Source organism: Heterodontus francisci, chromosome 35 (genome assembly GCF_036365525.1).
Source record: "Heterodontus francisci isolate sHetFra1 chromosome 35, sHetFra1.hap1, whole genome shotgun sequence".
Lineage (NCBI taxonomy): Eukaryota > Metazoa > Chordata > Chondrichthyes > Heterodontiformes > Heterodontidae > Heterodontus > Heterodontus francisci.
The window spans coordinates 55369379-55383763 of NC_090405.1; the positions used below are offsets into that span (position 1 = coordinate 55369379).

Consider the following 14385-nt stretch of genomic DNA (forward strand, 5'->3'; position numbering starts at 1 on the left):
TTGAGGCTAATTATGTTTCTTAAAGTGGCAGGCATCCTTTGTGACATCCCCATTAGCTAGTCTTATCTATAATGGGCCTGTATGTACGAAGTTTATCTTGTTCTAAAGTGGGTTACTTAACCTGGAGAGTAATATAACTTTATTGAGAGGCAAAGTGGCATCTTGCTCCTGTATCTCCTGGCTTTCTGAGATGCTGTTTATCCATTTTGGATGTTTCATTGGTAAGAATATGTACACCCTGTTCAAAAGATTCAAGAATCTTTTGATGAAGAAATATGTCTCTGTTAGTTATGCAGGTGATATTCCAAGCTATCAATATCCATTTCCACATCACAGGCTTTACAATTAATATATTAGAATGAGTGTTCTTGTTGAGTGGGTCCACATAGGCATACTCCACTCTTTCAAAAAAGATGGTCCTTTTATTTAACGGTTTTGTCTTTGCTATCATATCTTTTATTTTCTTAAGCAGGAAAGAGTTGCAGTCATTGTGAGTAATCATCTGGTGGAGCATTGCACACACAGGAGGAAGTGACTGCAGATGTGAAATACTGAATTAGTCTGAGTGACAATTTGGAATTATGATAAATGGATTAGGGTTGTTTTTTCACTAGTAATCTGGTCTCCGTACTTGGAGATCAATAATCAACTTGACTGTCATGTAATTCATTCAACAGGTGTAATATCATCTGTTCACTCTATTGACCCAGTTAACCCATTATTTGCTACTGGGGATTGTATTTATTATACGTATGCTGGGTAACTGGTTCAGGATTGGCTAAACTTTTGAGAATCCAAGATAAAATTACATTTTAGTCAACCTTAATCCCATTGCCCAAGATGGAAGTATTCAGCTCAGTGGTGTCTATAAAGTGTGGAGGTCAGGTGGGACATAATTGATTTTAATGCAGATAGTTACTAAATTAGCCTGATATTCAGAATAACTATGAACTGCTACTTAATGCTCTCCCAAAAGCATTGCTTTTCCAAATGGCATCTTTCCACATTACAGGGTAATATTTTATTTCATTGAGTGGCACTGGCCTAGCTTTTGTGGAGTCCGTGGTGCACGATGCCAGTATGGAATGGCTTGCATTCACCAAGTTGCTATTTTCCAGATCTACTGATGCCAAAGTCAGTTAAATCCAAGTAGTGCCAGTGGTCCAAAATTCCCTCAGAGTTGTCGTTGATGAGGCACAGGTTGGATGGACTTTACGAAATATCCTCGCGAGAATCAGTAATTACATAACGGGTACAATCCCAGATTGGAAAATTGCTAAAACCTCTTTCCAGTAATTCAGTGCCTGTAGAAGTCTAAGATTGAGACATGGGAATAAAGTGAACCACTGAAACCACACCACAGACTCAATCGCAGTTTATCAAATGTATTGGGTGCCATCATGGACACCAACCTGGAGTTTAACATTCTCTGCACTCATGCTAAAAATAATTCCTCTTAAATTACTTATTTGATATTTGAGTGACAATCTTGTATTTGTGCCTCCTTGTTCTGCAGTAACCCACAAACGCAAACAGTTTCTCCACATCCAACCTATTGAATGTCATTATTTGAGAGCCCCTCTATCTGGTCTTCTCTTTGAGAAAGTGAAAAAAGCCCAAGCATTCACAATTTTTACTGATAGTTATGTATTACATGAGGCTGTTATGCAGGTATGATGTAGGAAATGATACTTTGAGATCAGGAGGGCCATGTATTTTTCTGTTGCATCATTGCTAGGAGAATAGTGTTGGCACCTATCCTCAACCTTCAGGAACTGAACAAATTCTTCAAGGAACAAACATTCAAAATGGAAGTGGCAAAGTCTTCAAACCGAGATGGTATCAGTCCTGGATGGAGATAGCAGAGACACTAACCATTGTTGGCAAAGATTTTTGGAAAAGGGAATTGTTCCAAAGGACTGGGGGATGGGGAATCTTTAACATTTTTTGAAGCATTGTGTAAGGTATAAAGGTATAAACTAGGAAGTTGTTGGCTCATTTAGTCTTACCCTCGGCTTTAGATAAGCTGCTAAAGTCCTTAATACAGGATGAGATTAGTGAGCACCTGAGAGGCATGTGGCAGTGCGGACAGGTTACTGCTTGACTAAATTATTAAAATTTTATGAGGAAATCTCAATGTGTAGATGAAAGATTATAATGGATGTTGTGTATATATTGGTATTCAGAAGGTATTTGACATTAAAATTAAGGCATGTGATATTAAATGGGATGTAACTACATGATTAGACATGGTAAGGGACAGGAGGCAAAAGTAGCATAAATGGATGATTTTCTGTTGATGGGATGTAGGTAGTGGCTGCATCTGATACTGTTCTGGGACTGCTTTAGTTTTCCATTTAATATAAATGATTTGAGCGTAACGATTATGTTGAAGTTTGCGAATGCAGATTAAGGGTTTGGTAAACTGAAGAAGAATGCAAATGGTTTCAGGGCGATAAGCAGGTTAATGGAGTGGGTGGGTCAGTGCTAGGTGCAGTTCCCAGCAAAGAAGTGTGAAACAGTGAAAGGGGAGTCTACTCTGAACAGTAGATCTCTTGACAGTGGAAGAACAGAGCTCTAGGGATGAGGGTATGTTCTTTGAAGGTGGTAAATGATCATTAAAAGACAAATGGGATCTTGATGTTTGTTTTGTTTTAATGCTGAATGTTCAGTGATAAATTTGAGCAGATCGTTAAGTTTCAATAAAAGCAAAATACTGCAGATGCTGGAAATCTGAAATAAAAACAAGAAATGCTGGAACCACTCAGCAGGTCTGGCAGCATCTGTGAAAAGATTCAAACTTGAAACAAGCAGATATAATTCATTTTTACACAATTGGGACAGATGCAATTGTAAAATGTAATATGGCAAACTAAGATGATTACAGTTAAACTATCTGAGAACAACGTTAGCAATAGTGTAATGAGAGTTTATCTGTTGCAGATCTGGACACCTCATTTTATGGAAAGGGGACAGCAAAGATTCACTACAGTGATACAAGGAATGACAGATTATCCTTGACCTCAATAACCTCTCATCATAACTATAATATAGGTTTTCAAGATTATGAAAAGTTTTGAGACACTAAATAGTGAGAAATTACTCCTACTGGATAACGAGTCCATGACGAGGGGGCATAGGTTGAGGATTATCTCAAACAACAAATAGGGCAACTGGAAAATGTTTCCAAAGGCTTAGAAGATCATGGACTACTTCGCCACAAATGACTGCCAAGGCAGAGACTAGAACATCATTTAAGTATTTGAAAAGGAAGAATATAAAAGGATAATGGGAAAGGGAATAGGATTAGAGTAGACCACCGGTTGAAGAACTAGCAGTTTGTGAGCTGAATGGCCTCCTGTCATTTGTGATTACCTATCGTTGAGGTGGTGTATCCTACACAAGAGCTATCAGTCTCAGAAGCATGCTTTCTTTCCAGCTGTCAGTGAGTGACAATGTAAAGCCTTTATTATTTCCAGTGTTTTTCTTTTAATAGACGGTGCCTTTTTTCAGCATTGCTTTTGCTTTTTAAGTGCTTTAAAAAAAACATAAAAATTAGGAGAAGAGTAGGCCATTCGGCCCTTCGGGCCTACTCAGCCATTCAAAAAAGATCATGGCTGATCGTCTAATTCAGTACCCTGTTCCCACTTTTCCCCATATCCCTTGATCCCTTTGGCATTAAGAAATATATCTATCTCCTTCTTGAATATATTTAATAACTTGGCCTCCACTGCCTTCTGTGGTAGAGAATTCCACAGGTTCACCACCCTCTGAGGGAAGAAATTTCTCATCACGTTTCTAAATGACATGCCCCGTATCCTGAGACTGTGACCCCAGGTTCTGGACTCCCCAGCCATCGGGAGCATCCTCCCTGCATCTAGCCTGTCTAGTCCTGTTACAATTTTATACGTTTCTATGAAATCCCTTCTCATTCTTCTAAACTCCAGTGAATATAGGCCTAGTCGACCCAATCTCTCATACGTCAATCCTGCCATCCCAGGAATCAGCCTAGTAGATCTTCTTTGCACTCCCTCCAAGGCAAGAACATCCTTCCTCAGATAAGGAGACCAAAACTGCAGACAATACTCCAGATGTGGTCTCACCAAGGCCCTGTATAACTGCAGTAAGACATCCTTGCTCCTGTACTCAAATCCTCTTGCAATGAAGGCCAACATACCATTCGCCTTCCTAATTGTTTGCTGCACCTGAATGCTTGCTTTCAGCGATTGGTGTACAGGAACACCCAGGTCTCATTGCATCTCCTCCTTTCCCAATCTATCACCGTTCAGATAATCTGCCTTTCTGTTTTTACAACCAAAGTGGATAACCTCACATTTATCCACGTTATACTGCATCTGCCATGCATTTGCCCACTCACCCAACTTGTCCAAATCACATTGGAGCCTCTTTGGATCCTCCTCACAGCTCACTTTCCCCCTCAGTTTTGTTTCATCTGCAAACTTGGAAATGTTACATTTAGTTCCCTCACCCAAGTCATTAATATATACTGTGAATAGCTGGGGCCCAAGCACTGATCCCTGCGGTACCCCACTAGTCACTGCCTGCCACTCGGAAAAAGACCTGTTTATTCCTACTCAGTTTCCTGTCTGTTAACCAACTCTCAATCCATGCCAGTATATTACCCCCAATCTCATGTGTTTTAATTTTGCACACTAACCTCTTATGTAGGACCTTATCAAAAAGCTTTCTGAAAATCCAAATACACCACATCCACTGGTTCTCCATTATCTATTCTACTAGCGACATCCTCAAAAAATCTCCAGTAGATTTGTTAAGCATGATTTCCCTTTCGTAAATCCATGCTGACTTTGTCCAATCCCATTTGTGCTTTCCAGGTGTTCTGCTATCACATCCTTTATAATAGACTCTAGCATTTTCCCCACTACTGATGTAAGGCTCACTGGTCTGTAGTTCCCTGTTTTTTCTCTCCCTCCTTGTAGGTGATGAGTCAGCACTGTAAAAGTTCAGAGAAGAGTGGGCTGGAAAACATTTAATTTATGAAGTTGCCGTTGAATCCTTTTAATTCAGGAGTGAATTTCTAACCCACAGGTGGTCGTGTAACTCTCTGCGTTTCTAAAGGCACCAACAAAGCTCAGCTATAACTGTTTCTGTTTGCTCCTTCTGTCTGGGTCAGTTGGATGTCAGCAGAAAATCTTTTTAAAAGAATTAAGACACTCATTGCCTGAAGGTGGGGGCAGGAACCAACTGCTTAACTGTAGACAGCTAGTTAGAAGTCGAGTACTAAGCTGTTTACAAGTTAGGTGAGTTTTATTAACTGGGTCAATAGATGGGAATGCTTAAAGTAACTCATTCTTCAGCTACAGCCAGCTACAGGAGAAATGCCGTGAACAACAGATGCCCCTCTACGTTGCTTTCGTTGATCTCACCAAAGCCTTTGACCTCGTCAGCAGATGTGGTCTCTTCAGACTACTAGAAAAGATTGGATGCCCACCAAAGCTAAGTATCATCACCTCATTCCATGATAATATGAAAGGCACAATTCAGCATAGCGGCGCCTCATCAGACCCCTTTCCTATCTTGAGTGGTGTGAAACAGGGCTGTGTTCTCGCACCTACACTGGGATTTTCTTCTCCCTGCTGCTCTCACATGCGTTCAAGTCTTCAGAAGAAGGAATTTTCCTCCACACAAGATCAGGTGGCAGGTTGTTCAACCTTGCCTGTCTAAAAGCGAAGACCAAAGTACGGAAAGTCCTCATCAGGGAACTCCTCTTTGCTGACGATGCTGCTTTAACATCTCACACTGAAGAGTGTCTGCAGAGACTCATCGACAGGTTTGCGGCTGCCTGCAATGAATTTGGCCTAACCATCAGCCTCAAGAAAAAGAACATCATGGGACAGGACGTCAGAAATGCCCCATCCATCAATATCGGCGACCACATTCTGGAAGTGGTTCGAGAGTTCACCTACCTAGGCTCAACTATCACCAGTAACCTGTCTTTCGATGCAGAATTAAACAAGCGAATGGGAAAGGCTTCCACTGCTATGTCCAGACTGGCCAAGAGAGTGTGGGAAAATGGCACACTGACACTGAACACAAAAGTCCAAGTGTATCAAGCCTGTGTCCTCAGTACCTTGCTCTACGGTATTGAGGCCTGGACAACGTACGTCAGCCAAGAGCGACGTCTCAATTCATTCCATCTTTGCTGCCTCCGGAGAATCCTTGGCATCAGGTGGCAGGACCGAATCTCCAACACAGAGGTCCTCGAGGCGGCCAACATCCCCAGCATATACACACTACTGAGTCAGCGGCGCTTGAGATGGCTTGGCCATGTGAGCTGCATGGAAGATGGCAGGATCCCCAAGGACACATTGTACAGCGAGCTCGTCACTAGTACCAGACCCACCGGCCGTCCATGTCTCTGCTTTAAAGACGTCTGCAAACGCGACATGAAGTCCTGTGACATTGATCACAAGTCTTGGGAGTCAGTTGCCAGAGCTGGCGGGCAGCCAAAAAGGCAGGGCTAAAGCGCGGCGAGTCGAAGAGACTTAACAGTTGGCAGGAAAAAAGACAGAAGCGCAAGGAGAGAGCCAACTGTGTAACAACCCCGACAACCAATTTTATCTGCAGCACCTGTGGAAGAGTCTGTCACTCTAGAATTGGCCTTTATAGCCACTTCCAGGCGCTTACCCATTGTCTCTCGAGACAAGGAGGCCAAAGAAAAGAGTAGAGAGGATGCAAGTGCACCTTGTAAAGGGAAAACATGATCCTGCTGCTCCAGATGGAAGTAGGCAGGCTGAATATAGATTGATGTGATCCTAGGAGTGTTGAGAGTAAAGTGGTTGCAATATCAAATCTTTCCCCGAATAATGAGGGGATCATGATTGGCACAAAACAAAACTATTCCCTCAAAAGGATTTAAATTAGTCTTTTATAAACCATTTCCAAGATTTGGATAGATCTTTTAAGTGTCCATCACAGTAGTGATGCCCAAGCTTTGTCCTTGTAAGGTATATCCCATGGAGTCCCCGAAATATAAATATCTATTGCCACTAATTAGCATAGTTTTCCAGCTTCTGATACGATCAAATCCTAGTGTTCTGGTTTAAGATTTATTCACCAGTGTTTAATAGATTCAAACAGGGCCAAGCAGCAAATAAGAAATAACTGCAAATGGGACTTAGCAGCCTGGGCTTCAGGGCTGAACATCACCTGGACTATGTGTTGGACCCCTATGTTAGAGTTTTGCTGTGTTTCACTAAAGTGGTTGCATGTGATTTAATGCTGTTGAAATGTTCCCAGATACTGATTGCATCTGATGATGACACTGGCAATCTTTTTTTAATTTCCTGCTTTTTGCAGTACTTCACAGGCTTGGAGTGTGGTCACAAATTCTGTATGCAGTGCTGGAATGAATACTTAACTACAAAGATCATAGAGGAAGGTATGGGGCAGGTATGTATCCACTCTGTTGTATTTGTTTCATTTCCACTGAAATTTTCAAATCTGACTGCATTGGTGAACTCATTTATTTTGCACCTTTTTTGCAGACCATATCCTGCCCAGCTCATGGCTGTGATATCCTAGTAGATGACAACACAGTTATGTAAGTATTAGTTTAACACTGATCATTGTTTCCATATGTGCAAGCAATTAAGGTGGAGGTGACTAGGTGTGTCGATGAGGGTAAAGCAGTTGATGTAGTCTGCATGGACTTCAGTAAAGCTTTTGTTAAGGTCCCGCATGGGAGATCGGTCAAGCAGGTAAGAGCCCATGGGATCCAGGGCAATTTGGCAAATTGGATCCAAAATTGGCTTAGTGGCAGGAGGCAGAGGGTGATGGTCGAGGGTTGTTTTTGTGATTGGAAGCCTGTGACCAGTGGTGTATTGCAGGGATCGTTGCTGGGACCCTTGGTGTTTGTACTGTACATTAATGATTTAAACGTGAATATAGGAGGTATGATCAGTAAGTTTGCAGATGACACGAAAATTGATGGTGTCGTATATAGTGAGGAGGAAAGCCTTAGATTACAGGATGATCTAGATGGGCTGGTAAAATGGGCAGGGCAGTAGCAAATGGAATTTAATCCTGAGAAATGTGAGGTGATGCATTTTGGGAGGATTAACAAGGCAAGGGAATATACAATGAATGGTAGGACCCTAGGGAGTACAGAGGGTCTGGGGGACTTGGTGTACTTGTCCATAGATCATTGAAGGCAGCAGCACAGATAGATAAGGTGGTTAGGAATGCATATGGGAATCTTGCCTTTATTAGCCGAGGCATAGAATATAAGGGCAGGGAGGTTATGTTGGAGCTGTATAAAACATTAGTTAGGCCACAGCTGGAGTACTGTGTAGAGTTCTGGGCACCACACTATAGGAAGGATGTGATTGCACTGGAGAGGATGCAGAGGAGATTCACCAGGATGTTGCCTGGGCTGCAGCATTTCAGCTATGAGCAGAGACTGGATAGGCTAGGGTTGTTTTTGTTAGAGCAGGGAAGGCTGAGGGGGCACCTGATTGAGGTATACAAAATTATGAGGGGCATTGATAGGATAGATAGGGTGAAACTTTTTCCCTTAGCGGAGGTGTCAATAACCAGGGGGCATAGATTTAAGGTAAAGGGCAGGAGGTTTAGAGGGGATTTGAGGAAAACTTTTTCACCCAGAGGGTGGTTGGAATCTGGAACACACTGCCTGAAGGGGTGGCAAAGGCAGGAACCCTCACAACATTTAAGAAGTATTTAGATGAGCACTTGAAATGCCATAACATACAAGGCTACGGGCCAAGTGCTGGAAAATAGGATTAGAATAGATAGGTGCTTGATGGCCAGCGCAGCCATGTTGGGCTGAAAGGCCTGTTTCTGTGCTGTATAACTCGATGACTCTATTAAGGATAAGGTACAGTCATTAAAGATTCTGGTTTTGGGGTGAATGACGAGGCCTAAAGTGAAACATGATGGTGTGAAATTTTTGTACATCATCCGCTTGAACTGCGAAAGACACCAAACTGTGTAATTCCAGGTACTGTCCATCTATTAGATTGTGCCTGGGTGAAATATAATGGTAGTTGCAGTCCTGTCATTGGAGCTACTAGTGACAGGAGCAATTGAAGATCGTGAATTAAGAGAATCGCATTATTAAACTGTTATGGCTTAAGTGTGATATTTTTGCTATAACATGTTAGTGCCAACACACTATACTGAATGACAACGGTAAACACAGATGCCATGGCCGTATACACCAGTGGGAATACGGTTAGCGATTCTTGTTAATTAGAGGTCACAGTGAGGAGATTCTGCTTTCTGGGGAGGGTGGGTGGGGAAGAGCTGAGGGCAGTTGTTCTTTGTTAAAATGTGGAGACTGGTGACTGCAATCTGCCTCAGTATGCTCCCATAATTTGTTTTTAACATTGCTTTACCTCAAAGGGTGCTTGCTGTCTTAAACAGCTCCACTCACTTTTTTATTCTTTCATGGGATGTGGGCATTGCTGGCCAGGCCAGCATTTGTTACCCATCCCTAATTGCCCTTGAGAAGGTGGTGGTGAGCCACCGCTAATGAAGTGCTGCAGTCCACGTGGTTTAGGTACACCCACAGTGCTGTTAGGGAGGGTGTTCCAGGATTCTGATCCAGTAACAGCGAAGGACGATAATATAGTTTCACATCCGGATAATATGCGACTTGGAAGGAATGTGCAGTTGGAGGTGTTTTGCTGCTTGCATTCTTCCAGTAGAGGTTGCAGGTTTGGAAGGTGCTGTCAAAGGAGGCGTGGTGATTTGCTGAAGTGCATCTTGTAGATGGTACACACTGCAGCCGCTGTGCATCAGTGGTGGAGGGAGTGAATATTGAAGGTGGTGGATGGGGTGCCAATCAAGTGGGCTGCTTTGTCCTGGATGGTGTTGAACTTCTTGAGTGTTGTTGGAGCTGCACCCATCCAAGCAAGTGGAGAGTGTTCCATCATGCCTCTGACTTCTGCCTTGTAGATGATGGACAGGTTTTGGGGAATCAAGAGGCGAGTTACTCACCACAGAATTCCCAGCCTCTGACCTGCTCTTGTAGCCACAGTATTTATATGGCTGCTCCAGTTCAGTTTCTGATCAATGGTAACCCCCAGGATGTTGATAGCAGGGGATTCAGTGATGGTAATGCTGTTGAATGTCATGGGGAGATGGTCATTGTTGGCACTTGTGTGGTGCAAATGTTATTTGTCACTGACCAGCCCAAGCCTGAATGTTGTCCAGGTCTTGCTGCATCTAGACACGGGCTGCTTCAGTATCTGAGGGGTCACGAATGGCACTTGTGCAATGATCAGCGAACACATCCCCACTTCTGACCTTATGATGGAGGGAAGGTCATTGACAAAGCAGCTAAAGATGGTCACTTCTATGATTCTACCCTGAAGAAATTCCACAGTGATGTCGTGGGGCTGAGATGATTGGTCTCCAACAACCACAACCATCTTCCTTTGTTTTGGGGATGACTTCAACCAGTGGAGAGTTTTCCCCCTGATTCCCATTGACTTCAATTTTGCGAGGGTTCCTTGATGCCACACTGAGTCAAATGTTGCCTTGATGGCAAGGGCAGTTACTCTCACCTCACCTGTCGAATTCAGTTGTTTTGTCCATGTTTGGATCAAAACTGTAAGGATGTCTGGAGCTGACTGGGCCTGGCAGAACCCAAACTGAGCGTTGGTGAGCAGGTTATGTCTGTGTAAGTGCTGCTTGATAGCACTGTTAACCACACCTTCCATCACTTTGCTGATGATTGAGAGTAGACTGATGGGGTGATAATTGGCTGGATTGGATTTGTCCTGCTTTTTTGTGGATAGGACATGCTAGGCAATTTTTCACATTGTCAGGTAGATGCCAATGTTGTGATTGTACTGGAACAGCTTGGCTAGGGGCGCGACTAGTTCTGGAGCATATCTCCAGAACTATTGCCCGGGGTGTTGTAGTCTTTGCTGTACCCAGTTCCTTCATGTGGAATGATTCAAATTGATTGAAGACTGACATCTGTGATCCTGGTGACTTCAGGAGGAGGCCGAGATGGATCATCCATTCGGCACTTCTGGCTGAAGGTGGATGCAAATGCTTCAGCTTTGTCTTTTGCACTGACTTATTGGGCTCCCCTATCATTGAGGATGGGGGTGTTTGTGGAGCCGCTTTCTGTTATTTGTTTAATTGTCTACCACCAATCAGACTGCAGAGCTTTGATCTGATCCGTTTGTTGTGGGATCACTGCTCTGTCTATCACATGCTGCTTCCGCTGTTTAGCATGCATGTTGTCCCGTCTGTACCGTCACCAGGTTGCCATCTCATTTTTAGGTACGCCTGCTGCTGCTCTTGGCATGCTGTCCTGTATTCCTCATTAAACCAGGTTTGATCCCATGGTTTGATGGTAATGGTAGAGTGAGGGATATTTGGGCATCCATGAGGCACTGTGGGCCATCAGAAGCAGCAGAATTGTACTCAACCACAATCTGTAACCTCATGGCCCGGCATATCCCCCACTCTACCATTACCATCAAGCCAGGAGACCAACCCTGGTTCAATGAAGAGAGCAGGAGGGCTTGCCAGTAGCACCACCAGGCATACCTCAAAATGAGGTGTCAACCTCGTGAAGCTACAACACAGGACTATCTGCGTGCCAAACTGCAAAAGCAGCATGCGATAGACAGAGTTAAGCGATCCCATAACCAACGGATCAGATCTAAGCTCTGCAGTCCTGCCACAGCCAGCCGTGAATGGTGGTGGACAATTAAACAACTAACTGGAGGAGGTGGTTCCACAAATAACCCCATTCTCAATGATGGGGGAGCCCAGCACATCAGTGCAAAAGATAAGGCTGAAGCATTTGCAACAATCTTCAGCCAGAAGTGCCGAGTTGATGATCCATCTCGGCCTCCTCCTGAAGTCCCCAGCATCACAGATGCCAGACTTCAGCCAATTCAATTCACTCTGCGTGATATCAAGAAACGACTGAAGGTACTGGATACTGCAAAAGCTATGGGCCCTGACAATATTCCGGCAATAGTACTGAAGACCTGTGTTCCAGAACTGGCCGCATCCTAGCCAAGCTGTTCCAGTACAGCTACAACACTGGCATCTACCCTGCAATGTGGAAAATTGCCCAGGTATGTCTTGTACACAAAAAGCAGGACAAGTCCAACCCGGCCAATTACCGCCCCATCAGCCTACTCTCAATCATCAGTAAAGTGATGGAAGGTGTCATCAACAGTGCCATCAAGCGGCACTTGCTTAGCAATAACCTGCTCAGTGACGCTCAGTTTGGGTTCCACCAGGGCCACTCAGCTCCTGACCTCATTACAGCCTTGGTTCATACATGGACAGAAGAGCTGAACTCAAGAGGAGAGGTGAGGTGAGAGTGACTGCCCTTGACATCAAGGCAGCATTTGACCGAGTATGGCATCAAGGAGCACCAGCAAAACTGAGGTCAAAGGGAATCGGGGGAAAGCCCTCCGCTGGCTGGAGTCATACCTAGCGCAAAAGAAAATGGTTGTGGTTGTTGGAGGTCAACCATCTGAGCTCCAGGACATCACTGCAGGAGTTCCTCAGGGTAGTGTCCTAGGCCCAACCATCTTCAGCTGCTTCATCAATGACCTTCCTTCAATCATAAGGTCAGAAGTGGGGATGTTCGCTGATGATTGCACAATGTTCAGCACCATTCGTGACTCCTCAGAATACTGTAGCAGTCCATGTAGAAATGCAGCAAGACCTGGACAATATCCAGGCTTGGGCTGATAAGTGGCAAGTAACATTCACGTCACACGTGCCAGGCAATGACCATCTCCAACAAGAGAGAATCTAACCATCTCCCCTTGACATTCAATGGCATTACCATTGCTGAATCCCCCACCATCAACATCCTAGGGGCTACCATTGACCAGAAACTGAACTGGAGTAGCCATATAAATACCATGGCTACAAGAGCAGGTCAGAGGCTAGGAATCCTGAGGCGAGTAACTCACCTCCTGACTCCCCAAAGCCTGTCCACCATCTACAAGGCACAAGTCAGGAGTGTGATGGAATACTGTCCACTTGCCTGGACGGGTGCAGCTCCAACAACACTCAAGAAGCTCGACGCCATCCAGGACAAAGCAGTCTGCTTGATTGGCACCCCATCTACAAACATTCACTCCCTCCACCACTGACACACAGTGGCAGCAGTGTGTACCATCTATAAGATGCAATGCACCAAGGCTCCTTAGACAGCACCTTCCAAACCCGCAACCTCTACCAACTAGAAGGACAAGGGCAGCAAATGCATGGGAACACCACCACCTGCAAGTTCCCCTCCAAGTCACACACCATCCTGACTTGGAACTGTTTCGCCGTTCCTTCACTGTCGCTGGGTCAAAATCCTGGAACTCCCTTCCTAACAGCACTGTGGGTGTACCTACCCCATATGGACTACAGTGGTTCAAGAAGGCAGCTCACCACCACCTTCTCAAGGGCAATTAGGGATGGGCAATAATTGCTGGCCTGGCCAGCGATGCCCATGTCCTATGAATGAATAAAAAAAAATGCTGGGCCATGAGGTTACAGATTGTGGTTAAATACACTTCTGCTGATGATGGCCCACAGCGCCTCATGGATGCCCAGTTTTGAGTTCTCTTACCATCTACTCTGTCAAGCCCCCCACCCCCGGCGCTGAAATCTTAGTTGTTTCACTAAGATCACCTCTCAATCTTCTAAACTCCAATGAGTATAGACCCAACCTGCTCAACCTTTCCTCATAAGACAACTCTTTCATCCCAGGAATCAACCGAGTGAACCTTCTCTGAACTGCTTCTAATGCAAGTATATCCTTCCTGTACACAGTTGGTCTCACAACACCCTGCACAGTTGTAGTAAGACTTCTCTACTTTTATGCTCCATCCCCCTTCCAATCAAACTAACATTCCATTTGCCTTTCTAATTACTTGTTCCTGCATGCTAATTTTTTGTGCCTCATGTGTGAGGGCTTCCACATCCCTCTGCACTATAACATTCTGTAGTCTCTCTCCATTTAAATAATATTTTGCTTCACTGTTTTTCGTACCAAAGTGCATTACGTCATTTTCCCACATTATACACCATCTTCCAAATTTATGCCCCCTCATTTAACCTATCTATATCCCTTCACAGACTCTGTGTCCTCGTCACAACTTGCTTTCTCACCTATCTTTGTATCATCAGCAAATGTGGCTACAGTATACTTTGTTCCTTCTTCCAAGTCATGAATATGGATTGTATGTAGTTGAGGACCCAGTACTGATCCCTGTAGCACTCAACTAGTTAGTTTGCCAATTTGAAAATGACCTATTTATCCCAATTCTGTTTTCTATTACTTAATCAATCCTCTATCCAAGCTAATATATTACCCCCAACACAGTGAGTGCTTATCTT

At 44.1% G+C, this 14385-nt stretch overlaps 1 protein-coding gene across 2 annotated transcripts in view; it reads left to right on the forward strand.

Moving 5' to 3' along the window:
• LOC137350716 (E3 ubiquitin-protein ligase ARIH1) overlaps positions 1-14385 on the forward strand; it is a 96029-nt gene that overhangs the window by 43689 nt on the left and 37955 nt on the right. For both annotated transcript variants that reach the window (XM_068015639.1, XM_068015638.1), the window contains exons 4-5: positions 7342-7434; positions 7530-7585. In XM_068015639.1, coding sequence (XP_067871740.1) covers positions 7342-7434; positions 7530-7585 — 149 coding nt within the window. The remainder of the gene's footprint in view (positions 1-7341; positions 7435-7529; positions 7586-14385) is intronic.